Below are 27241 nucleotides of genomic sequence, written 5' to 3' on the forward strand. Positions count from 1 at the left end.
GGAAAAAAAATAAAAAGAAGAATAGGAAAGATGGAATAAACTTAAGGGTTTTATGGGCCTTTTTAAAGCTCTTAATTTCACCACAAAGTTTATTAGTTTTCATGTACCCATCACAACATTTCAGGAATTTTTCTATTGAGGTAAATAGTAGAATTAGACTAGCTGCGTCTGCATCTCTGCTTATGTTTGGTGACTTTAGCAACCAGAAAGCAGATTATAGACAAAAATACTTATTATTTTGATATACAGGGCATGTGACTTACTGACTCTGCTGATCTTCCGCTGAATTGGTGCTCTCAATCTGCTGGTCCTCCTTTTCAGCTTTCTCTGTTAGTTTATTCACAGGATCTTGCAAGCTCTAGATCATAACCATAATATAAATGTAAAGAAGAAAACAGATTAGAATCAGGGAAGCTAACATGTGTGATTTCAGACCAAACCTGATTGTAGAATCAACAGAAATCAAGCAAGAATGGTTTTACACTATATCAAAACTGTATCTGACTCAAACAAGCAGTATTAAAAGTGTTAGAAGATACTCATCAAACTGAGTCTGTGAACAAACCTTATACAAGAAGGTGACACACAGCAACTTCTAAACTCATGTTCTGTTTCTAATATTTCTAAACTATTATTTCTAGGTAAATATTTCCAGTATTTCTAAGTAAATCTATCTATACCATGTGGAAAGTGGGCACAGATGGCAAGTTTCTTTGCTGTTTTGGGGAGTTTGCTTTTTTTTTTCCTTTTTTAATATGAGAAAAATGAATTCTTTACATCTATTTGTTTATCATATAATGCTTCTTTTCTTATTTATTATCTTTTTTTCCCTTACACAATTATTCACACGAACTTGGGAACTGTGGTGATAGTGGGAAGATACTGCGTTGTATCCTAAATCTGAAAACAAGGGTTAAAATCTTGGATGATAGTTTGATAAAGGCCAGGTGTGGTATTATGAAACCCTACTGTCCCTTTGCAGTCTGAAAAGGCTGTGCTACAAGATAACAACATGCAGTTTCACAGTCAGCATTTTTATAACCAAAATCTGGAGATGAGAACAAGCATTATAGACTGACTCTGAACTGATAAATATACAACTGGGTGTCACTCTTATGCATCAATTAGTAATTCTGTCTAAACAATAAATAAAGGAGCACAGTAATTAAGTAAAGCAGATGTTAGCAATGTAAATATTTCTATCCCTATCAAATGATTTTGCTGTGAAGGTGAAAAAAATTTACTCTTTCTAAAGTCCAACTCAGTTTCTGAAAAATTAAACCATGTTACATGTGAATAGTCTTGACCATTTGTAATTAAATTTATTAATGCTGCTCTGATAGTCATAGTAGTGCATCTCATCCCATTTTCTCCTCATGTTGTTCTCCATCCCTCCAAAAAAAAAAGCTAAGGGTAAAACAGAGAAGTAACCTTCCATACAAAACTTAAAACACACAAAAATGTAGTGGTTTTGCATCGGGAATTTGAACAAAACATAAATGTGTTTCCTGAGAAAAGTAAAACAAAAAACCATGGCCTAACTGATTGAATAAAAGTTAGGACACCCAGCCCATCTGTCACAACAAAAGCAATTCCAGACATGTTGCAGGTCGTGTTTGCACTGCCCTGTTAATCAGGACAGAGGAGTCCTCAAGAGCATTCCAGTTTTTGCTTGGTTCAGTATTTCTCTATATGAGGAATCTACATTTCAGTATTTTAGAAACTAAACTTCTAGATTTGTCATGTGCTGCAGTTGCTTTTTTTTTTTTTCCTCTACAGAGAACTGCTGATTATTTTGTCCTAAGTAGCCCCAGCCCTGCAGACATGGTCAAAAGATGAAGGTCACAAAAAACAGCAATTATAAAAAAAAGCCCTAAAGAAATGAACCTTGTTCTGTGGTTGACACTTTTTTATTTGACACTGCTGTTAACCAGAATCACATGTAAGTGTACTTCTTCTTAAATGGTGAATAAGGACACTAGGCAGCTCAGCTAGATAACCTATGTATGAATGTCACCCTTTATCTAAATTTGTACTGGGTATTGATTGGATTGCACTTCTTGTGCTATTAAAATTGATGGGAATTATTCCATTGAATCCAAGAAGTCCTGGACCAGAGTTCAAGAACATACAAATATCAATTATACTTGAACAGTGTAGAGAAAGAAAGCAGCTCTGCACTCGTGGGGACTGTGCTGCTTTGGGCACTTGAACCACCCTGGACATCTTCACAACAGAACACACAGTCCACTGAATCAGGAGGTGATGGTGAAACAGTTGTGGTGCTCTGCCTGCCACCAAGTATAGCACCTCAGAGCTTGCTCCGAAAAGGTTGTAAAGGTTTTGGACAAAATCCAGAACTATTTTAACCACTGCCTAGGTATATAAAGAAAATTATTAGAAGTAAAGTCTGCATATTCACCAAAAAACCCATGGAAATAAGCATTCTTCTTTAAGGACCTATATTTTAAGAAGCTTTCTTTGTCAGTGTTTTAGGAAATCCATAATTAAAGGACTGTGATCAAACCACGGAAACAGCATATAGAAATGGAGTTCACAAGTACCTTGGGAAGGAAACAGCATGATAATAATGGTAGTTACTATTTCCTGTATTAGAAACATAAACATAGCTCTGAAATACAGCTTTGGTTTCAATGGCGATTATAATAAAAATTGTTAAAAATCAGAAGCCGTACTTTGATGCAGTAATTCCACTGAACCACTTTATCCAGACTCAAAATCAGATACCAAATTCACCCCTGCCTGCCTCTGCTCTGTATTCTGAGGTTCACTACAAATTGAGGTATCTTTTCAAAATGATTTTAAGAAGCTAGAGAATGCGTATGAAATGAAACTGAATGTTAAAAAAGCCAGTCAACCATTTTCTAAACATGAACCCACAGAAATGTGATCACTACTGTCAGCAGACACAGAAATGAAACCATAATCTCTTAATTGTTTCAGGTTACATTAGAAGAAAGGGAAGAAGCCTCAACATCTAGAAAGTGTATTGATTAAACAGAGTTGTGACAACATAGCCTGAGCTCAGACCAAAGCGAGCACATTTCAGCTGGATGTATCCCTGAACCTGGCTGTTCAGAGCACACAGACCTGTAACTTCACAGCACTCTTCTGGCTGCTCATGTGGACTAGAATGGATTTGGTTGTGAGCCACACAACATATGCAGCTTAAAGTACAATCCTTGCAGATTTAGAAACCTATCTTCCTAGCTTCTTCAATCTCTCTTTAACTACAAAAATCAGACCTTACACACTAGCAGAGCAAGTTCACAGTCATTCATTCTGCCTAATGTGTCCATCTCTAACATCAGAAGTCACCCAGTGATATTTCATCTGCTCCCATTACTCAGACTAAATATCCAAGCTAACAAGGGATTCCTCCACTCTAGACTTAACTCTGGTTCCAGATCAGGCTTGATTTCTGACTGCTACTCACTAAATTCCTTGACCTGCATCTGGGCTGCTGTCAAGTAAAACCAAGGTCATCTGGACTGCACATAAAATCTGCAGTCTGCAGTTAAATCACCAGTGTTGACAATTCACTCAGCTCCCCCACAGCTCCTCCCAAGTGCCTTGGACAACTAATACACTTCTAGACAGAAAAAGAATCAAAGCAACACAGCTAAGGGCAGTTTCAGGAGCCAGGCATACATTCCAAGATGTCACAACATTTATGAAAAGGTGCAACAGCACTGAGGAGACAGAAACTTAAATATATTTCATTTGGGGGCAAAGCTGAATAGGAAGAGGAAAAGCAGATTGTCTCAGAATTTCCTCCCAGACATTCATCAAGAAAAGAAATACCACACCTCCCTGAAACCCTTAGAGATGCAAAATCGTAGGTAATCTTGTCTATGAATAAAGTCATGGTGTGACAAACAGAAATAAGAGAGGATACCAGACTACAGCAGAGGTCAGCGGAAGGCAGCAGTATTGTAATACTTGTTTGGACAGAATACTCTAAAGGAGTACTCCATGTAAGGAGCTCAGACAGCAGTATTCCACTTCACACAGAAATAAAGAGATGCAATGAGATTTATGCCTTTTGACTTCCTTATCAGGGCTACTATTATCTCTAAATTAATACAAACTCTTCAGGAAGTTGGGTATTCTAGCATTTAAATTTAAAAAATGCAACTAAATATTAACTGGTTAACTAAGGTAAATAAACAGTAATAGAAACTAGAAAAAATGTATTATTCAGGAAAAGCAGCCCCTGAAATAAACTTGAATTCATTTGATATATGTTAATTTCAAGACAATGAAACCTCAACGGCTTTACCAAAACAGCAGCCCATCATCTGTAATATTAAAGTGATGGACACAATAACAGATACTTTTACATCACAATACATAGAGTTGTTAGCACATTAATAATCATCTTTCATCAAGTATAAAACTCAAGAGTTAGGAAATACAGCTGCAATAGCACAATTACACTGCTCTTTGCACATACCCTGAAGCAAAGAAAACAAATGGGCTGCTTTTCATTAAGGGAGTTTGGCAAACATCTCTAAAGACAATGTTTTCTTTCTAGAAACAATCCCGAGAGGCATTTCAGAGTTTCTTTCCTGAGGTAAACCTGGTACACAAATACATATTTATACTACAAAATACAAATATCAGTTTTCTAGTACATAGCACCTCTTAATTTTTCAGTAAAACAACCTACATCTAAGTCAAATATTAACTTGCAATTAATTTCTTGTTTTAATGTAAACACTAATCCTGCATTCACATATGCTTAGTTTAATTCAGTTTAATTTGTATGAGCAAGATTTTGTCTTTTATGGAACCATAAAGACAAAAATTATTTGCAAGCATCAAGTTCAAAATTTTCAGTTAAGAAAAACCCCTTTTAGGGTATCAGGCAGAGAAAAATAGTCTAAAAGAAGTAACTTCCAATTAAATGTAGAAATGGGCACATTGAAATATTTTATGTATATTTTAATCTAGTATTTATTCTGATTTTATATTTTAATGCATGAAGTCAACAACAGACATGGCATCTCCATTGGGTACACTTTTAGACCAAAAGTTTCTCCATCAGAAACTACACTACCTTAGATCAACTACAGCTATCTACCTTACTTCATTAGAAAACAATACCTCATAATCTCAATGTAAAATTAATTTGCAGCTCCTTTTTAATATGGAGTAACTCTGGCATGAACATGATATGACTGGTAGGGATCAGTTCCCTAATCATAATCTCCTATTGTTATTCCACACCCAGGTGTAGCAGAGGTGAGATGGGACTCACCACACCCTTCAGAAGTGACAAGCAGAGCTCACTTACCCTAGTAATGCAACTGAAATATCAGCAGAAATCTATTCTCTTAGGCAACACAATCTCACCTGATGCAACCACCAGATTTTGATTTAATCACCTTAGTAATCATTTAATGTAAACAATCAGAAACTAACAGCTGGGGACAAGAGATCATGGAGAATACTTTGCTATAGAAAATAACCCCACACTCTAGAGACCAAAAGAAAAAAAACCCTGATACTAAAAGCCAGCAACACATTCTTACTCCCAAGCAGTTTTCTGAAAGCACAGAATTACACGAAATCCTATTGTTTTAAACTCTCTCCTGATCAGCATCATTTATCAGCATACATACCAGTGCAAAAACAGGAAATCACACCTTTTCAGTGCAGGAGGTGAGCAATATAATTGGTTAAGATTTTCATAACAAAGGCAGCATCCTAAACACACTACAGTATTCCCAACCATTTTTACAGTTACTTTTTGCTTCAAGGAAGTGCTTGTTACATGTGTAGCTTCAATATAGATGGTATTTCTTTATCATAGATTTCCAATCTAATTTCAAATTTAAATCATGGTGAAATGTTTCACAGGAGCAAGTTCAGAAGGTACAAAGCATTCCCAAATGTCTCTCAGTCTCCATCACAGGGGTACACCAAAACAGGTGAATTTTTTTCCAAGTTCCTCTCCAAGGTGTCCAAATGTTATTATACATCCTAAAACATCCTATGTGTTCTTCAAATAGTCAAATTTTTAGATATAAAAGATCATGAAGAATAAATCCCCAGCAACAATAAAGACTACCTACACAAATTAGACTGAAACTGTTTTGGATCAAAGCAAAGATAAAACATCCTCAGAAACCTTTTAACATCAGGAAGGTAAAAAAAGAGCCCACCAGCACTGCTAGTCAGGACATTAAACAGAAAACCTGTATCTAAATGAAAAGACAAAACAGGAATAAAAGTGTCAGAAAATAGAAAAAATATAAACATGTGCTTTCTACATCCCTGTATGATCTCTTACTGGTCATCACTGGTTATATGGGCAAACAAGTGTATCTATATATTCCTTACCTTTAACATAGTGAATTCATATGGTTGATAACCTTTGAAACTTTCATGGATGGCTGCCATTGTGTGCGAAGTTTTTTCCCAAAAATGAAGCAGTGTTGTCTGTAAAGCAGGGTAAAATTTCAGTGCCAATGTTAAAACAAATCGGTTTTCAGTGCAAATTTCACATCTTCCCTCCAACACTAGCTACATATTCTTATGGTTGAATGTTGCCATGGTAACGTCTTAAAAACCCCACATTAACAGGAAAACATTATTTCAGAGGTCAACACATTCCTTGGATACCTGATATGTTGTTAACACATGAGAAAGGAGGTTGCATCTGCTTGCTCCCAGAAGATCCACTTTTTGACAGACATCAGTCTTCAGTTTGTCAAAGTTGAGTTTTGCATGTCGCACTTGTGCTTGAACCTTCACACAAAGGGACAATTGTTTATGTAGTGATTTTTTTCTCCATTTTTAATGAAAGAGCAAACTAATACAACCTCTAGGGAAATCAGACAACTGAACAGACTCAATTACAGTTTTATGTTCATCAATCCCACTGAAATTAAGATAAACTGGCTGATAAATGGTACTCTTACTATCTTCTCTGTTATTGCTCTGTTATTTGTAACATATTCAGTGAAGAATTTTTGTTTTCTAACCCCTGTTTTGTATGATGGATATTAATATAAAACCTACACTGAGAACAATTGGAAAAGATACTCATATTGGTATCTCTTTCAAGAAAGATAAATTCAACCAACAAATCTGGACATAAAAGTTTACTACATAATATACAGGTGCACAGTCAGAGACATTTCTGTGTACCTATAGTAAGAGACAAATTACAAATAAACTGACAAAGTTTAAAGTCTGTCTGCAATGATACAGCACTTTAGTATCTTTGGATCACTACAAAATTTTCACTCATTAAAGTTCTCCTTCTAAAACAGGAGTGCCTTTTGTGTTTACTGCTACTAGAAAAATATCAAGGCCCCTTTTCCTGGGAACTAACAATTTCTGTTTCAAGGGATTTTAGTTTTTCAAACTATTTTCCTATCACCTATAAAGTACATACGCATGTACATTAAGCACATATAGAACATCCTGTTCCACACACTGCACATGCTTGACAACAACACTGACATGAATTGGTATCAAGGTAGGTTGATGTAGGCATTTGGTAACCAGGATCTTCCATTTTTGTAATAGCCTTGCACGGTACCCAAATACGATATTAATAAAAGATATTTGTTTAAATTCTGTAAACAAGTTTTGTTAGAGTTTTCTTCCAATGGAATGGGAAAAAATCAAACCACAAAACATAATGAATCTCCTGTAACTCTTTCATAGTTAAAATAAAGTATTTACCCCCTCCAAAAAAAGGTTCACAAAGAAAACAAACTACTGAAGTAAATTACACATTTCTTTTCTGGCTTAACTTGGAGAGTAAACCCATTTTGTCCAGAAGACGCAAACTCAGCCAAAGATTTGTCAAACTTGTACACTCCTGATCTTCAGAAGTGAATCTGAAACTTTGCAGCAAGTGCCTTGTGCAGTAAGAACAAATACATACATCTCATAATGCAATCTGAAATGTTATGATTACTGTACTTCAGCTCTTATTTACCCAAACTCAGATTATGCAAGACCTCCAACCAGACAGAAAAGCAGCCAAAGATCTGCATCACAAATCCATCTGATGACTTACTCATACAAATTGTGGGGCTCCTGGATTGCTGGACATGTGACAACTTTGTTTCACTGATAGGATCAGTTCTGCTTAAGCAATACTGCATATTAGCCTCATCTGTTCATAAGGAAGAAACTATCACAATTACAAATATCTCATAAATCCAGAATCTTACAGGTGACATTTAGAAAAGGATGATGCCAAAGGAAAAAAAAAATGACCACTTTTTCTTTTTTTAGTAAAAGTGCTACTTTACTTTACAAAATAGCTCTGTGGTTACTGCATTCATCCAGAAGTCTTCCAGGATAACTCCACCAAACAATCAGTCAACAAATCTTGAGTTCTAGTAGTAACAATGACAAACATCTGACTGGATCTGGTGCTCTAACCACATGAGTAAAACATCTTACTGATGACTTGGCTTCTTGTCTTGGCACGTTGAAGAGTTAAAAAAAAAAAAAAAAAAAAAAAAAAAAAAAAAGAAGCGGTGTCTCCAGAAGATGGAAGACTTCTTAGGTAATAGTGAGGTAGAGACAGATTTGAATTTCCTCAGGGAAGGAGGAAATAGCTCCAATGGCTTCCACTTCTTAGGCAAGCATGACAAATGCTAAGCTAAGATATAAAAAGCAAGGAGCAGCTATTGCCAAGATATTTACTATAAAGCATGGAATTTCTTTAAAAGCCCTACCTAGTCAGAATTACACCAGCATGAGCTGACGCTGCTTCTTAGTTTGGGATCCCCAAGGATTGCTACACTTCTAGCTTGTGCCTAACAGAAGCCCAAGCAAGGCATCATGCTATCCATGCCAGGAGTGCCATCCCAGGCACAGCTGTCTAGTCGAAAGAGCAGAAAGGGTAAAGAGCTTACAGATGTCTAAAATTAAGCAGCAATGGAGGAAGATAGGAGCAGTGGCAGAAGTGTAGAAGCTTTATCCAGTGTTGGATAAAGACATAAGGTCCTCAGATCCTCTATTTGCTTTAAGTGCAAGTGCGTGAGAGCACAGTTACCACTTCAATGTAAAAAGGAGAGTTGTGAAGAAAATCATGGGCCTGTGCAAAAAGGAACTTCCAACTGAAATCCAAATATGGGATTACATGCATCTTTTGCCATAAAGAATCACTGCAATGGGTAGGGATTTAAGTAAGAGATGTTGTAGGGCTTTGAAAAAACTAATTTCAGTTACAGCCATGAAAATCCAGAGAAATTCAGCTGATGTAAATGGAAATGCGTCACATATATAACTGTATTTTACAGTGGTGCAGCTGAGAACAGAATCCCTTTCCTACTCGGTATATCACAGCACTGGTGAAAGCACAGTAGGAACAGCTGTGGCTTTGTACACTGAAAGTCCAAGTAAGCAAAGAATGTTAGTTCTGGGGACTGTAAATACTCTGCCAGAGATGGTGAGCCACAATTTAAAAAATAAGAAGTACTACTATATGTAATTATGAATTCCTACTTCAACTCCTTAAGAAAGGAGAAAGAAGTCCATAAAACAAAAGCACCTGTGAAATTTGAGTTGCAGTCTTCCCGCATACATTCTTCAAGGACATTTAGCAAAGAATAAGGTCAGCATCTATCTTAACTGAACATGTAATTAGTGTCACTTCTAAAAACTAAAGCATTTGTAAAGAAAAAGAGGTGATCCACAACATAATGTGGAATACAAACCTTTAAGTTTATCAGGCTCATAGAGATGATTCAAGACACTTAATGCTGCATTACCAAATGCTACACATTTCTCTTGCCAACCAGGAAAGATGTGGTATGATGATGACTATTAAACTAAGGACGCTTTTAGGTTTTTTGATATATTGAAAGTTTATTGTGTTTATTGACCACACACTATATCAGCGTGATCTTTTGCTTTTTATCTGTGCCAATAAATGCATTTTCAATTGAAATTATTATTAGACATCTTTTAAGATTACTTGTTGGCTTCAGGAATTAGGTATAAAGCCTTAGTGCTTACAAAGCATAATCTACTTAATACCACACAAGTTATCAGAATGAACCTTTGCTTCTCTACTCGAAGGAAAGCTGATATAATACATACTAATCTTCTTCTCCTTTCTCTGCGATTACTCTCTAAGACATGAGAAACAGGACCTCATTGTGGTCTCAGTATGGCAAATTTTTATTCATATATTTAAGTTTATTAAAGCTGAACATACAAAATTTCTTGAAAATCCTCGTTGAAAACTGTCAGGATTCTACTGACCCTAGGAGAACCACCCTGATCCAAACACAACCTGAACATTTTATGATGAACAAGCTTCTAAGCATCTGAAACTAGAGGTGCTAGATGTGAGATTTGTACTATACAAGAAAATCTTACAGTACTCTTGAAAAAAAAAAAGATTATTACTCTTTGTCTTTTTCTAAGCAGCAACCTGGAGCAACCTGCTTTTAATTTCCCAATGCAAACACCTATGTACAATACTCATAAAGAGCATACAAGAAAACAAATTTGGAAAGCAGTATCTTATTCAATCAACAGCTTGATAAACCACAAGATGCCAGACAAACCTGAAGTAATTTCAAAGGACTGAAATGCTACAATCCTAAATCCCGGGGGCTGAAAAGTCAGATTCTAGAATGCTTTATTGTAAGGGCAAATATTTGATAACACATTTCCTAAACAGTATCACAAAATGGATCAGGTTGGAAGAGACCACAGTGGATCCTTTGGTTCAACCTCCCTGCCCAAGCAGGGCCATCCCAGAGCACATGACAGAGGATTGTGTCCAGATAGCTCTTGAATATCTTCAGTGATGGGAGACTCCACAGCCTCTCCGGGCAATCTGTCCCAGTGCGTGGTCACCTGCACAGTAAAGAAGTTCTTCCTCATGTTCAGGTGGAAGGAATTTCCTGTGCATCAGTTTCTGTGCATTGCCTCTTGTCCTATTGCTTGGTGCCACTGAGAAGAGCCTGGTCCATCCTCTTGGCACCCTTCCTTCAGATACTTAGAGGCATTGACAGGGTCCTTTCTCAGTCACCTCTTCCAGAGTCTGAACAGGCCCAGTTCCCTCAGCCTTTCCTCGTAAGAGAGATGCTCCAGTCCCTAAATCCACTTTGTCACCTTCCACTGGACCCAGTCCAGGAGCTCCATGTCTCTTTTTCACTGAGGAGTATGGCCAGGTATGGCCTCACTAGGGCAGAGTAGAGGGGCAGGATCACCATCCTCGACCTGCTGGCGATGCTTTTCCTAGTGAACACCAGGATACCACTAGCATTCCTGTTCTCAAGGGCATTGCTGGCTCATGGACAGCTCGTTATCCACCAGTATCCCCAGGTCTTTCTACACAAGCTGCTTTCCAGTAGGTACGCTGGAAATCTTTATTTGAACAGAAAAATTCTAATATTCAAGCATGCTAACATAAAAAAAAAATAATCCTCAGACCCAGTTAAAAATCTCTATTCGATATTTCAGTTACTAAAATACAGATTTGCTGTGTACTTTCAAGGCATCTTTATGTTGTCTTATAGTACATCTCTGTTATACTACTTTCTTTCAGTCTCCTATAAAATGCAAAATGTATTTTCAGTAGTAGCCTAATTTCAAGGACAATTCAACTAGTGAAGCATCATCTCCAAAATTATGTTGGATAAATGTACTAACTCACTTTACATATAGTATATTTTTGTCTCACCATTTCCAGCATAGAAGGAGAAACAGATGCTTTTAGTCTAATTTGTCACCCAACCTCTCACTTACTCGATCTGAAAAGCATGCACAGTGTGTGTATAGGCTGGAAGGAGGGGGATAAGTAAATCAAGGGGGAAAAACGCCTGGAATATAGCAAACTTTCCTGTCTGGGGCTCTGGGTAAACTCTACCAGAAATGGAATCAGCGCAAATATTTGCATTAAATAAATATAGCACCTTCTGGCATACCTGATCATTGTAAAGACTACATGAAAATGAAATCAAACTGTAGTTTGAGGACCAAGCATTTACCATAAGAGCACAACTTACAGCATTTCTGCATATGGCACAGAAAACAAAGAACAAGATTCTCAGTTCCCACAAACTCTAGTAATTTCATTGTTTGAGTGGTGTTTTGACAAGGAGCACTCATTACACTTTTGCATGAGCATAACTAAATACTTACTGGTTTATTTTTCCCTTTCTTTTTGATTCAAGATCGATGATGTACAGTCAGAGGGCAGAAAAGGTAATGTTTTATACAAAATAATGCCTGTAACTAAACTTTTCCACATGCAAGGTAGAGACTTCCAACACCTTGTGCAGTATGACACCTTATTTCTGTGTACTTTGGTATATTCTACATTTTGGAGACTTTATTTTGAATCAATTGCTCTCTTGGGTTGGAATCGTATTTATTGCATTCATTAATCTCTGGTCCATTATTTTTTAAGAATAACACATTAAAACAATGGTTAAAGAAGACTGGGCATACTTCGTCTGCTTCAATCCTGGTTATTAAAATCTTCATTTATGATCTGACGAGAAACACTGACAGAAATTAATTTTAGGAGATTAAATTTTTAAGTGAGCCACGTCTAGCTAAAAAGGAAAACTACTTGGACAATGTAAACAGATCCAAATGGTATCTTTAAGTCTGAAGCTGAGCAGATGTACATCACATCTGTTCAAGAATTGAAACTATTCTTGAAATCTGAACTAAGATTCTAGTGCAAAACAACTTCCAGTAATACATTTCTTAAATTTGCCATTTTGGACTTAAAGGTGATTGTCTGCATTTGTGCAAAAGCTCCATGCACCCCACCCTATCAAAGCCTGATTAAGCAAACTTACAGTAATGTTGCAATTCATATAAAAGAGTTAATTCCCATTGAATGTCTACCAGTCTCACTCTGGAAACCAACTAAACACCTTTTATAGGTGTCTCTACCCATGACAGAGGGGTTGGAACTAGATGATCTTTAAGGTCCTTCCCAACCAAACAAGTCTATGATTCTACAAAACATACTGTTTGCCTTTCTGCCACAAAAGAACAACCGGTATGTCAGCTTTGAAAAAGCACTTATGTTTGTATTTTGAGGCATCTTAAATATATTCAATATCCACAAATCACGTGGAGAGACAGCAAGTACTTGACAGCTGAATTAAAGATGTATTAGGTCAGTTGCACTGCAAGAGAGAAAGATTCTGGAAAGGAAGATGATTCAACTTTCTGATGTCCCAAAGTGGTGGGAATCTCCCTTTATATGCAGACTTGACAAGGGAAGTCTATCACAAGATAAAAGACAACACAAAAACTTTTAAGCCACCAAAGACCATTCTTCTAATGGCTGAAACATTCACGGTGAGAAACAACTAAAATACTCCACTAAAACACAGTGATATCCAACATAATTCAATTAAATCAATGTGAACTGAAACAACTCCAAATATCTACTAGAATATTACCTGCCATAATTACCCAGAGATTTTAGATTTAATTGTTTGTGACAGTCCTGGAACTCAGTGTAAGCAAGAGGAGTGCTAAAGTACACAAAAGAACATAAGGACCGAAAAAAAAAAAAAAAAGGCAGACACAATGCTATATTGCTAGATAGTAGAACATAGACAATTACACAAATGCACCTTAACATGCATTAGTGTAACAGTAGCTGCATTTCCCTGTATTTACTGGGACCAGATCATGTTTCTCTGCCCAAAAACTCAATATGAAAACTCAATATGAAACATCAACTCTCTACAAACAGAATGACCATAAAGTCAAAAAGTGTATCGTATTTTCTCCAATTTTGTGATTTTCAAATGTCCCATTAGGACATGGTCTATAGCAGCTCTTGAGGAGAGTCATTATTGATTCTTCAAAATTGTCATCACTATTTTGGCTCAGTTTTTACCAGAATTCGTCCCTGTGCACAAACCTATCCTATCCCCATGGTCATTCATACCTAACCCAGCTTTGGGAAGCTGCACAAGTTTTCTAGAAAAGCCTTGCTAGACAGTTGCTGTGTTTTTCATCAGAGATATTAAAGGTAGAACAAATCAGCAACGAAAATCACAAGATCACCCTCAGGCACGCCTTCCACCCACAAAAGTGGGCACTGGGTGTGCCAAACTCAGGCCTTGACATCCACCTTTTTACCTTGTAGCTCATTTTAGCAGATGGAGATCTAGCAAACACAAACAACTGACACTAGAATTCACTTCATATTACCCTGTTTCTTTCCACTGGACTATAAAAGGGAACTCTCATTGATCAATTTAGGTGTAGAAATCTACAAAGCATATGTCTGAAGGTATGTTTGACAAATCCTAACCTAAATGACATCTGGAAAATGATTTCCTTTACTGCTAATAATAACCACAAGTATTTGAATGTGTGCCTTATCTACCCTTTTAATTCATCCAGTATAAGCTTCCAAGCCATGATTCTTGATAAACTCCTGATGAAAAGACTGAGGCGTCTCAGCAGCTTATGTATTCTGGTCTAGTTAACTTTTCATCTTGTCTTCGTTAAATGAGATAGATTGACTTAGAAACACCTCATCTTAAGTAGTTTTCCCTAATTCCTGTATTACATCTTACACTTTTTGATACTCTCCTTTCCAGGTTTTCAGTCCAGAGATGTGGACTGTGATCTGTGCTTGCTCAAATAGCACCAAGAGACACCACTGGCTTACAGCTAAGCTACATCTCTACATAAAATCTTCACAAAAACTTCTACAAAAAGCATTCAACTGCATTTGTAGAGCTGCAATTAGCAGTTTGCTGCTGGGGGAAAAGAATTAAATATACAAAAGAGACAAAATTGTGATTAAATACACAAAAGAACTCTTTAATCTAGAACTTCAAACATACGCTGTCTTGTTGTATCTCCAGTCACTGAAGATGAGGCCACTGTGCTCAGGATACAAATATATCACAGATGAAATAAAACTACCATTGTCTGTTCTTTTCTTTGACCATAGAGCCTCATGCTTTTTTTTCTCCTGCCTATGTAACTTTGCCCTCATTTCTAGCTCTGTTATTATCCTCGCATTACTTTGGGTCAAAGGCATGTGTTTTTCTTCCTGTTTGAAATTCATGTCTATGGTCCGGGTCAAGGAGAATGCCATGTTAAAGAGCAATGTGCTTAATGAACTTTGCTGCAATTTTTACTTTAACAGCAATAGAAAAACCTAAGATAGGAAAACAGTTGTTAGATACACTGAATTATTTACTATTATTTTTAAATCCCAACAAAGGATTTTTTCCTAAAAGATACAAATATCTACAAAAGCACCAGACCATGGATACACACCAGGACTTCTCTGCTGATCTTTTTTTTTTCTCAGTAGTATATGAAATTTGGTCTTTGTGTCACATTTATGCCACATTTCCCTCTTCAGTTTTTCAGTATTTGGCCTGTAAAAATTTTACTGCCTTCAGCCTGTTGGCTCACACACCATGCAACTCCAGCCTGGCAGTAATGAGTAAACCATGGCCAGAACTGCTTACTTCACAACCACTGACAGTCAGCAGATGTCAGCAATTCTCGGAACCCTGTGAGGATATAAGATTATGGCTGGCTTGAATATTCTTCCTTTTTTCCCCTCCAAAAAAACAAAGGTTGGTTATACCATCCTCTGATATATTCAGTGATGGCTATCACAGAAATTGAATAGCTCTTCCTCTCTCCTTTATGCAAACAAATAGACGTTTATCTTACTTCTTTCTCTCTCTCTTTTTTCTCCAATGGTCTCACTTCCTTCCCAGCCTTGTGTTTATTCCTGCTGGTTTTTTATGTACCTTTTTCAACTCTCTTGTGTCTCTTTAAGGATGGGGAAAAATGAGAACCTCCTCACACTTTATGTGTGTGATTCCATAAATATTATACAGGGACATGACTTTTCACTCTGTGTTTTTCTTCAACTGAAAGCCAAGTTGGATCTGCAAACACAGATCAGTTCAGGCTTAGCAAATGGGAAAAAAGTCAAGCAACAACAAAGTATCTGACCAAATATCTAAATTAGTTTATGTAAAAAGAATGATAGATGAGGATTTGCCAGGCCAGAAAAATAATCAGAAAGGAAGAGTATGATGGAAGGCCATCATACCACACATACAAAACTTTTGAAAGATGAGACTTCAGCCAACACAGGAACCAGAGGGCATTATACTGAACAAGCCATTTGAATACAACATGAGGTGAGGGGATCTTTACACAACATCTGTGTCTGCAGAGCAGGTCTTTGATCACAGCCATGCATTGGGTATGGCCAGAATTTATATTGGTTCAAAAGACAACTGGACAATTCTACAGGAAAACAAACCCTATGTCCTGTGATGTCTCCACTGGTCCCAGCACTAAAAGAAAAACACCACTGTGTATTTGCTCTATGCAACTCCCCAGCTACTACCATTGGACACCAATGAAGAAAGATGATGCACAGACAGTGGATTTTTGTCTGAAGAATAAAGTAACCCTGAGGCACATTCGCAGGTTAAGGGGAGTTTGAGAGTTTGCTCTGCTGGATTCAGACCAGCACAGTATCTTCATATGCCCGAAGAACTCTGTTCTGTGATCTAAGGTAGCACAGATACTTGAAATCAGCTTTTCCAATGTAACACCTATGCAAATGCAGATTTTCCACTACAAAGATTCAAAATAATGAGTTACATGATTTCGTAACTGTTAGAGGTGCCAGAGCACATTCAAACACTGCTTATGCCCAAACATGCTTAAGGAACAGAAATCACATGTAAATGCTCCACATACTATAACTGTATGACAGAATGTAAGCTTTACATTCACACAGATTTACCTGGAAGGAGAGGTGGGGGCAATTGAGGTGCTCCAACGTTTCTACAATTACAACTGCAGTACAGAGAGAAGCTCAGATCTCAGTCCTCTCAAAAAATTTTGTACCCCTTTATAAAAAGTCTACATATACATTAAGACTTGGTCTTTGAATTTTGGAAATCAATTGCCAAAACCTACGGGATCTACCTGGACAGGTCTAGCATATCTTTCAAGCATCCATCGCAAATCTCTCTTCTTTCAAGTCCCAGAGGGTTATCTGCCAAGTTAAATGTTTACTCATGGTATTTAGGTGGGGGTTGGAATACTAAACAGTGCTATTGTCTACATGAAACATGTGGAAAAATGTATATCTAACTAATTTTTCCCTCTGTTTTTAGAGGGTAGTTTGCTAATAATAAATACTGTTGAAACAGCCTTGCTTCTGGGTTAGGCATTTCATCAGAACAGGTCCATCAACTACATATACTCTAAATTCACATGAAAAAAATTGTTCTGCTATACAACCAATAAGATGTTTTAATTTCAGATGTCTCAAGAGAATGTGTTTTTTTCCTTGCGTGTTTTAACCTTTTCTGATGCGCATTTGACATATTTTCTTCCCCACTGTCAGTACTATAGTAAAGACATGGACCCAAGCACCTCTTAGCAGCAGCAAAGTTTTGTTACGTCCAAATTAAATTTCTCTGAGCCATGAAAACTATGTGTGGCAAGTAATACAGCGCTCTGTACTAAATAACAACATTCTGAACAGCTGCCCTGAAGCAATAGAAATATACTTCCTCCTCCATTATTAAAAAATAATTCAGTCCCTTCACAGGAAAAAAAAATCCAAACACCACAGATTGAAAGGTACAGACCAACAGCAACAGAGAACCTCTGAAGTTTTTTCCTAAGGAATTACCAGGAATTAAGGTAGTATTTTCTTCCTCCTTCCTGATTTTCACCCATCTAGCATGGCCAAATGCAGGCAGACACAGTGTGTCATTTGGGGAGAACAACGCCTCTGCAGAATCCTTTCCACTTATCCAGCAGCTGGACACAGTCCTGATCAAAATTACATCCACAGTCCAGCAAGTTCATCCAGCCAAAACCCAAAGTCTTTAGCTTAAAGCATCATAATAGCTTTCACAAACAGAACACACAGTGCAGACCCAGAATGTGAATCCAATTTGTTAAAATAAAACAATTACAACAAAATATACAAAGAAAGATTCACAGAAAATACATCAGCTTAAAAAAAAATTCTATCAAATACAGCATGCAAGTGACTCTCAAATACATGGTGTGCACTGCTTCTGTAATTTCAATCACTATTTACTGTAAAATGAAGGAAAGTCTATTAAATTTAAGAAGATGAAAGCAACAACAGTCTTCAATTGTTCAGAACTGCACTCAGAGTCATTATAGAAATTATGATCACATCACAACATAAAAATTCAGGCAAAGCAAAAAACCATTCCTGAGTCACCCCATTTTAAAACATTCAAGAGCTTTTGAGCTCATAGCCCAAGAAATGGAGATGTTACTTTTCTACCGATTAGCTAACCTGTTTTAACAAAAATTTTGAATTAAACAGATACTAAGCGTGTTTACACAATACTTATTTCAAATTAGGAGTGGTTTACTTGAATTTAAGTTTGGGAATATAATTTTTAAGCTAAATAGATTGATGCTATGCTTAAAACACAGTGTTTACACATAGCTCTGCACCAGTTCAGCTTCATCTAGGTATCACCTTTCAGAAAAGCAGCATCTCTGTGTAGACATACATCTTCTCCAGAAAACAGGTCATACATACTCCTGGCTTTTTGTTCCCAAAAATCTTCCCCTACTCTTCAAATACATAGCCCCACACTCCTAACATGTTGCCTAACAACTTCCCTATCTACTGTCTGTGCAGAAATAAACCAACTCCAAATGAATGTGTCCATGCTTCATGCAGGATAGAACCTGGCCTCAGCAGCTTTGATCCAAAAAGCTGTAGCCTATGTTCCCAAGAAAGGTTCAGAGGGAAATAAAGGGATACAAGTCAGCAGCAGCATCCCAGCTGACACTACTGCTGGCTGCGTGAGGCCTCTCCTCCTGTTTTATCCAGTATAAAGACAAACTACTTATGGTCAGTATGTTTAACTTCAAACTGTATGAAAGAAGGGAGTTTTAATGCAGTGAGATATGGGACAGCTGAGAGCTGGACTGGACACAGCCTCTCCTCCCAACTCATTCACACAGGGTCATTACAGGCATAAACTGTGTATGAAAGCAGCTCCACCTCTCAGAGCTTACACCTCCTGGTTACTCTCAGATTATCAGTGAGCAGAGAACATATCATGCTCCTGAAACTATTAATATGGATGGCTTCTTCACAGCCATTGTGTTTGTTTTTACAGCTAGGATCAATACACAAATAATTTTTAAAAGGGAACAAACATGAAATGACAATTAAAATGAAAGGAAGGCAGTAAATATGTAACTTCTAGCCTTGTTAAAACATCTGCTTTGTTCTATTTTAAGAAGTCTTTTAAATGCATGCTTCAGCTTTCTGTTGGTAACAAGTTTCCATACTAGTCCAACCCAGAATGTGTGGTTTAATAGGCTGAAAGGAAAAAGGACCAAAAAACACTTGTTGACACAAGAGGGATCTTGAAGCAAGGATATACAAAGAAAATACTCATGATCAGCAGACTCTTAAATTTAATACAGAATTACATTCAACTGAACAGCATTATTTCAGAGTTTGTGGACAGATTTTTACATTACGAGTCCCAAATGTAGCTCCAGTAGGGCATATACATCTGTCAGTCTGCATTACCACCACAGTGTGCTTGGGCACACCCTTCCAGTCTGCAAACAGGTGCATATTTTCATGCATGGACACACATCCTCTTTAGGGAAGAATATAGTCCTGAAAACTTAAAACTATTGAACTCTCCTCTCCTGAAATTACTACAAGGGTGTTGATAAAAACCCAACAATTTTTTGCATAGATGGAGATAACTATATATAGTCTGAAAACAGAGAGTCATGTTTTTTTAGTATGATGCAAGTCCATAAGTTGCCAAAAATTATTGCAAAGATTTGTAGGAAGAAGCACGTCAACCAAAATAAACGGCAAAAATGAAGGAATAATATGATCTTTCAGGTTTGAAAGATCACATACAGCTCTAAAGCATACATAACCTGGACTTAGTGTTAGAAGTGCTGAGAATTGCTGAGCCTATCCTAACTCAATTGTGTCAATCATCTTAGACAACCTGAGAGCAAAGGATGGTTGTCACACAGGGTACAGAGGGGAATGCTGGCAAAGTGGAGAGCAATTAAACAGTCAGCCCCTGCAGGAAACTGAGACACGTAATTGCTGCTTTTGAACACTGAAAACCAGAGGTGACAGAACATCATAACAGAGCATAAAACAAACATGTCTACTGTGCCCATGACTGTATTCATCTAGTAGTTATGCAGTTCAGTTTATCTCAGATAATGCAGATAAATTTGGAGGTCACCTTGATTCCTTTAGGTACAGTTCTCCTTTAAGTTCCTTCATAAGGAAAAAATATAATTCATATTTTTTATTTCTTTGCATCCAAATTAAATTCTTCAAGGCCTGAGCAAGATTGTTACATCAATCTGGGCCTCCTCTGAGGAGGCAGATGGGAGGAGTGAATTAGCTGGAAATAGGTAAAGGGAATTGAAAAGCTCAAATTCAGGTGCAGTAACAATATCCCCATTGAAAGCTCACTGTAAACCAGTGAGCTGGCCCGTATGATCCCCTTAGCCATTACAAAGGGCAGTGGGATGAACAGATGTACAAACTGACAGGGAATTGCACTGACACATGTTGCAAATCCTAGCTAGATGTGATGCCAAGGTCTTAAGAAAGATACCTTTAACAAAATCAATATGATTACCAAGTACCTTTAATATTCAGTCCCCAGATGCTCTCACTGTCCTGAGCGCAAAGCCACTCTGTTTATGGCGCTAATGCAGGACCAGAAGTCCTGTAAATTGAGGTTTTGTGTTTCATTTTCAATTTAACCTTTCAGCACAGAATATAAAATGGCACCTACTAATAATCATGCTTCATTTTTAACACAAAGTCTGTTGTAAATAATCCCATGCATTGTTATTGCTATTCCTGGCTGGCATTTCAAATACCAATAAGCACGTCTTGTTTCCATCAAAACAACTTAATTGTATTTTGTCAAGATACAAACTCTGAAAGAGGACAAATTTATAAAAAAGACCCAAATCTTTTTGTGGGGCTCTTCAGACTTCACAGTGTGCTAACTACAGACAAAAACATTTGAAATCTAAGCAGGGTTCAGGTAGAACCTTGAATCAGGGATGGTGGTATATTTATAATTTTTTTTGGTTAGAACAGTACCTTTTATTGGTTGGGCTTTTTTTAATCCAATCTAATTTGGTTGCATTATGTGAAGGAGAAAAATCAAACATGGCATCTTTTTAATCATTCAGAGCCTATGCAACATACAAGGGAACAGCAAAGGCCTTATGAAGTAAAAGCAGATGGACTACATTATGGATGTGCCCAAGCATTTTAGGAAAGTATAAGAAAAATTCCTGGGCAGTGGCGACCATAGAAAAATTTGGTTCTCTTGTGTAAACAATGTTTTCCCCAACAGCTGTATTCCTCTTCCTGTTTATTCTTCACTTCTGCAGATTTCTCTCAGTTCAGTCACATCTGTATTTCATTTGTTTTTAAAAAATATTTCTTTAGCTATCCTCCTAGCCTTTTAAGATTATTAAGGCTGAGAGAATTTTCCAAATCTCATTTCTCTTTTCACAGCCTACTCTGGTCATATTTTTTACACTTCATTTAGGTTCTGAATTCACAAAATGATCCACATGGGTAATGGGCTTTGCCCACACAGACCAGCTTGCAGGGTTTGAGTTTTCATGTGAGCAATAGAAATTGTCTAGGCAAGCATATTTTCTTTCCCATTTTCAAAATAATACTTCAGAAAATAGTATTCAGTTGTTACTATTTTTTTAAATCCAATATTAAATTTAATAATTATGCATTTCTGTAACTATTAGACATGAGAAAATTCTTGGAGCTTAATTTTTATTACACCATGTTTGAGAGAGTCTTTTTAATACTGGGACCAAAATCAATTATGACATAAAAGTTAAGGCTATTGATTTAAATCACTGATTTTTTTTTTTTAGAATATTTGTTGTACTCTGTTGAAACATTTTATATTCTGCTATTTAGGTGAAGAGAAATTTTAAGGGCGTGTCTGTTGTGTCTGCCTACCTTTTCTCAAAATAAATAAAATAAATAACCCAAATCTACCTTTTTTGATTTCAGCAAGGTTACATGAAATAAAGTTGTTAAAAAACTATACTGTATCTGTAGTCTAGCAGACTAATTTTATTTTATTTTAAAGCCATTTTCCAGAGTCTCACCTCAAACTCATCTTTTGTAAAAATAACTGAACAGATGATGAACCATTTCTCAAGGGTAAGCATTAATCTCTCTGGAAGCAACCATATTCTACAAGCAATACCTCTAAAGATGATGTAATCTGTTCCAAGAACTCTGTTTCTATTTTTAAGTGGCATACTCTTATTATGCTTTTAAAAGGGCATCTCCACCACACATTGTTACTCTGCTTTTAACTCTACAATAAAAATCATCAGAGATATTTAATATACATGAAATGGCTTAAGAAAATAATTGATTTTGTATCATTACGTACTCTGAGTCTTACAAATGGTACTTGAAATGGTAATTTAAAGTTGTAAGAGTATAAAATGCTTTTACTGTGAAGAACATTTCTCCTAAAGGTTATGTTTTCCAAAGAGGTACATCTTTCCTAACTGTCTCAAAATGCTTGAGCATTTTGTAGGTGAGATATCTTGTAATGTTTTTCGTTTCTCCAGTTCATGTTACTAAATAGGATATTGGAGAAGCTAGAAAGAACATTATAGCAGAAACTCCTCAAAGAAAACATGCTCAGCACTGAAACTCCATCTGCTTTTACAGGGAGAGGCAATAATCACAAAACAAAAACTACAATTTTGATTGAAGAGCACTTTTTAATGTGCTTTGTTTTCCACTACCTTAATTTCTAGGCAAATTGCTAAATTTAGCATTTCCAACACCATATATTTCATATTAAAAAACCTGACTTCAAACCCCTTACTCTAACTGCTACTCCCTACCAGAATGACACCAAACCTAGTCTTGACAGCAGAGGCATGTCACAAGAAGTGATATGTGTAGGTGTTGCTTATCATATCGTAACAGCAGGCTGTTATCTCTATCTCTGCTATCACGTTGCTACACTAAGATGTGGATCTCAGAGTGCAGTTTGACACCATCTCGCTAATTTTAGAGGAGACACAGCCACCTTGCAGAGAGTATTATTGCAATCCAAATCACCAAAGAGAACAGGTGGGTGTTTTTTTTAAAGGAGGATTTTGAATGAAGACTGATAAAAATCGTATCTATCAATGTGATAGACTTTACTACCCCAGATTCCTAGCAGGTATTATGAAAGCCACCGTTATTTTTTCACATTACAGTGCCACACATCTCATATCCATCATATGGTCTACTAAAGCAACTCAGATCTTTCTGACCCTCCAGAGCACAAACACCAACATGTGCTCCCTCACATGCAGGGGCTATACTATTGTCACCTCAAGATAAATGTGCTTTAAGTTTTTTAGATGAAGTTGAAATTAATTGGTAAAGTATCACCTAAAATCAAACAGAGATGACTAATGCCTAAAACTTTTTTTTAAAAATTGTTTTTGTTACTTTTTAAAACTCAAGGCTGGTCAACAGTGACTACCCTAGCTGGCTCTAAACATCCATCAATTACACTGCTATTTGTAACTATGACAACTTAGAGTCTTTTATTTACACCAGTATGACTGCCATGGCCAAAGACATTTTTCTTTAAGATGCTGGTGTACTTTGCTGCTGGAAAACCAAAAGACTTTCCAGCTTAATATCATCTGCAGATGCAAACAGCATTAGCATATTTTCTCTTGGTTGGCTTTTAATAATTGAACTAGAACATGACCAACAAACACCATCACAAAACTTCCAAGAGGGTCACCCTCAAATGAATTGTTTTATTAGATACAGAAAAACACTTAGAAAACATATTACAGATGTACAGATTTTGTCCTGGCAGGAAGAGAGTTTAGCTGATCTTTAAGTTGTTTTCCATCCTTAAATTCTATGATCCTCTGAAACTTTGTTTAGTGTTCCTTGGCCAATACTCTCAACTCTCAGCTCCTGAGAGCTCTTATTTTTCTAGTAAAGTTAAATTCACTTTTTCAGTAATCACTCATAATGAACTACAACAGTACAGATTTGCAATTTGTTTTCCATTAAATGAACAATTTGGCTAAAAATGCAAAAATATAAAAAATCCAACATGTAATGTTATTTATAAACCTGTGTTTTTACTTGCTCCTCAGTTTCCTAGCTTCTAAATGCCTACAGATTTCCTTTTTATTTTTACCAGAAACTAGAAATTAGTTTCCAAGGATGTCAACTGCCAAGTCTGTTCTTATTTCAGAGATCAGCTTCGTATTTGTTTTTCCTCCTTTCCTAGGCTTTTTGCATTTTCTCAACTCTCCAAGAATTTTCAAAAGTAACAGAGAATTAAAACAATACTCCAGCACATTTCCACAGCGTCTTTAGGTTTGCTGGGCTGTTTGCAGTGGATATTAATGGATACAGAAGCAGCAGATGATGCTGCAATGTGGTACAGCACCTTTATCACCACACAAGCCAGAATGCCCTCAGACCCAGAAGTGATAACAGGCAAGAGGACAGCAGAGGAACAGAGTTGTAGGTCCTGAGCCTTCCTGACAGGCTGCTGATGTATCTCAGCTATACTTGCTGAGACCTTTACAATGAATATATATACATACATTTCCCTTGTAACCTTTTAATCAAAGGATTTATTTATATCTTCATTATTTCCCATCTATCCACAGAAGCTTTAACTTTTAAGAAATAAAAGATATTCATGGAAAGCTTGCACAGTTCAGCCACTCCCTATATTAGTACATTTATAACAACTGCAGTTTAAGTTATTGTTACATCGTTATGTCTTCTTCTTGTTGAACTTTCCTTCCTCCCACTTTCCTTTTCTCTTGACAGATTTATCTTTAAAATGACATTAAAGGGCATTCATTTTGTTTCAAGTATATAAAGGGCTACAACTAGAAAGGACTTGAGATAAACCGTATCCCAACAATTCAGTTGCAAGCTTGCAAGTTCTCAACATCTGCATGCAAACCAAGAGCTGGGCACCAAGGTGCTGTGCAGCCTGTCTCAGGGCGCCCAGCACAGCCACTGGGTGTTTACAAAGATACTCCATCTTTGGCTCAAGCCTCAGAATGAAGGGGAAGCAGAAGAGTGCAAGCACAACGGAAGTGAAAAACAAATATAGAAAGGATTCATCTGCCTTATCAATGTAGCATGATAAACAACCTATCATGTCACAGATATAATTTTCTCATAGTCAGCCTAAAGGTCAGCATGACAATTTTTTTAGCTCTCACTTTTTACTTGTAGGGATGGCACTGAAATGTACAGGTTTGATGAGAAAGTCTATATTGAATTGTACAAGCATCTGAGATAGCACAGCCAAGTAAAATTGAACAGCACACCCTCCTGAGCTCCTGTAGGCTGCACGTGGAAGGCTGCTGCCTGGTCTCATAGTTCATCACTACACACTGTTGCATTCCTGCTCAGAAAATACATGGAAAAGCTTAACCTTTTCAGAGCTGGAAGAAGGACACACACTTGGGCCATTTTGTCTATATTTTTAAAACATCACAGCACAGCTTGTGTTGGAGTATAACGTCTCCAGACAGATAAAAGAGATCAGATTTAAGAACTTTAAAAACCTAATCAGTGTGGAGAACTTGGTAAAAGGATATTAGCTCATTAAAATTCCTCTATATATCACAGCATTGTTTAGATGCTCTCAAGGAACACTTCAAACTCTGAACTTGGGATGGAAGACCTCTATAACCAGAACAGCACTGGACTGGTTATAAAAACTGCTAATGGGAAAAAAAATGTTATATAGCATTTATAGAACTCTGCAGGGAAAAGTAAATACCTATTTCCTTAGTTTGACTCAAGTAGCTACAATTACATAGTTATCTTCAAACAATAATGTAAAAAGGCTGCTCTGCACTGTTCTGGGACACTCTGAAAGGGATAGTGTTGCTGAGTCTTGCATACTTAGACTGACGCCTTAAGAACAGCATTAGAAAATTCTTTCAAGTACCTCATTGTTTTGAAAGAGAGCTACAAAAATGTCAGTGTTTTAACTCAGATTTTATCAGCTCTGAAAATACTGACTCAACTATTGATCTTTTAGCCTGAGCTATTCTGAGGCAAGGTATGAAAAACCCATCTGGATTGATTTAGCTTTGGTCTCCAAAAACAAGTACCATATCTGTATACATAATGATACATTAAGGATTACATTATAAAAGGCTACATACTTGAAAAACAGTCCTTTAACTAAATGATATAAATACTGCTGATGCACTAGGTGCATTAAAGATCATTAAACCAGCACTGTTTACTAGGAAAAAAAAAGTTAAATAAAGCAATACTTGGGATTTTTACAACCAGAAGTCTGAAGGAAACTTTCTTTCAAGTGCTCTAACAAGATCAGCTTCACTAACTACTTGGTGGTGTATCACTCAAAATGCAGCTCCAGCTCCAAATACTTCTCTCTGGCAATCTTATATTTAAGAACCAAAAACTTTACTTGAGTAATTATAACATCTTTCTCAACACAAAACTAGCATGACTTCTTAAATTGTTACAGATCCAAAATAAGCTGTAAAACCTCAGCATCACACTGCCACACTATGGCACAATTTAGATTTGCAAGCAAAAATAGAAAAAACAGACAATAAAAACTCCTCTACTTTAATTATTTAAGACTACAGTATCCACCATTAATTTTTGTAAAGCACTAAAACCAAACTTAGATCTTGCTCAGCAACAGCTAGCTAGGAACATTATGCTTGAGTATTTTATTTCAGTATTTTTCCCATGATTAAAAAAAAAAGGTTTACTTTCTGCAAGTATTAAATCTTCAAAGACTAGCTTGATATGCCTGTTGCACAGATGGGATATGTGGGGAAGTGGATACCGGGGGCATTTCTTTACTTTGTTGGCTACAAAACGTAGAGCTTTTTGTTCTCTGCATTACCATCTGAACTGAAAGGTTTTCAGTTGACAGCAGTTGGAGAACAGAAATGTTCAAAAGACTTTCAAGTTTGTTTTTTTTAACTATTTGAGGTCATGCTACAGAATTTTAGAATCTACTTTTAATTTTTTATGACAGAATTTGACTTATTTCAGACCTAGAAATATTTTTAAAAACAGTATTTTCACATTTTCGCTGTTTTGTAAGAACTTTAAAAA

General features: G+C 36.7%; 1 protein-coding gene across 6 annotated transcripts in view; it reads right to left on the reverse strand.

The window, feature by feature from the left end:
- The window catches only part of ICA1 (islet cell autoantigen 1), a gene marked incomplete at its 3' end in the record, with an annotated part of 65390 nt that overhangs the window by 17164 nt on the left and 20985 nt on the right, over positions 1-27241 (reverse strand). For all 6 annotated transcript variants that reach the window (XM_083874016.1, XM_083874020.1, XM_083874018.1 and 3 more), the window contains 3 exons: positions 6652-6777; positions 6370-6468; positions 264-358 (listed from right to left, as the gene is read on the reverse strand). In XM_083874016.1, the coding sequence (XP_083730142.1) occupies positions 264-358; positions 6370-6468; positions 6652-6777 (320 nt within the window). The remainder of the gene's footprint in view (positions 1-263; positions 359-6369; positions 6469-6651; positions 6778-27241) is intronic.

This window comes from Zosterops lateralis, assembly GCF_965231275.1.
Source record: "Zosterops lateralis genome assembly, chromosome: 1".
In the NCBI taxonomy this organism is placed as follows: domain Eukaryota; kingdom Metazoa; phylum Chordata; class Aves; order Passeriformes; family Zosteropidae; genus Zosterops; species Zosterops lateralis.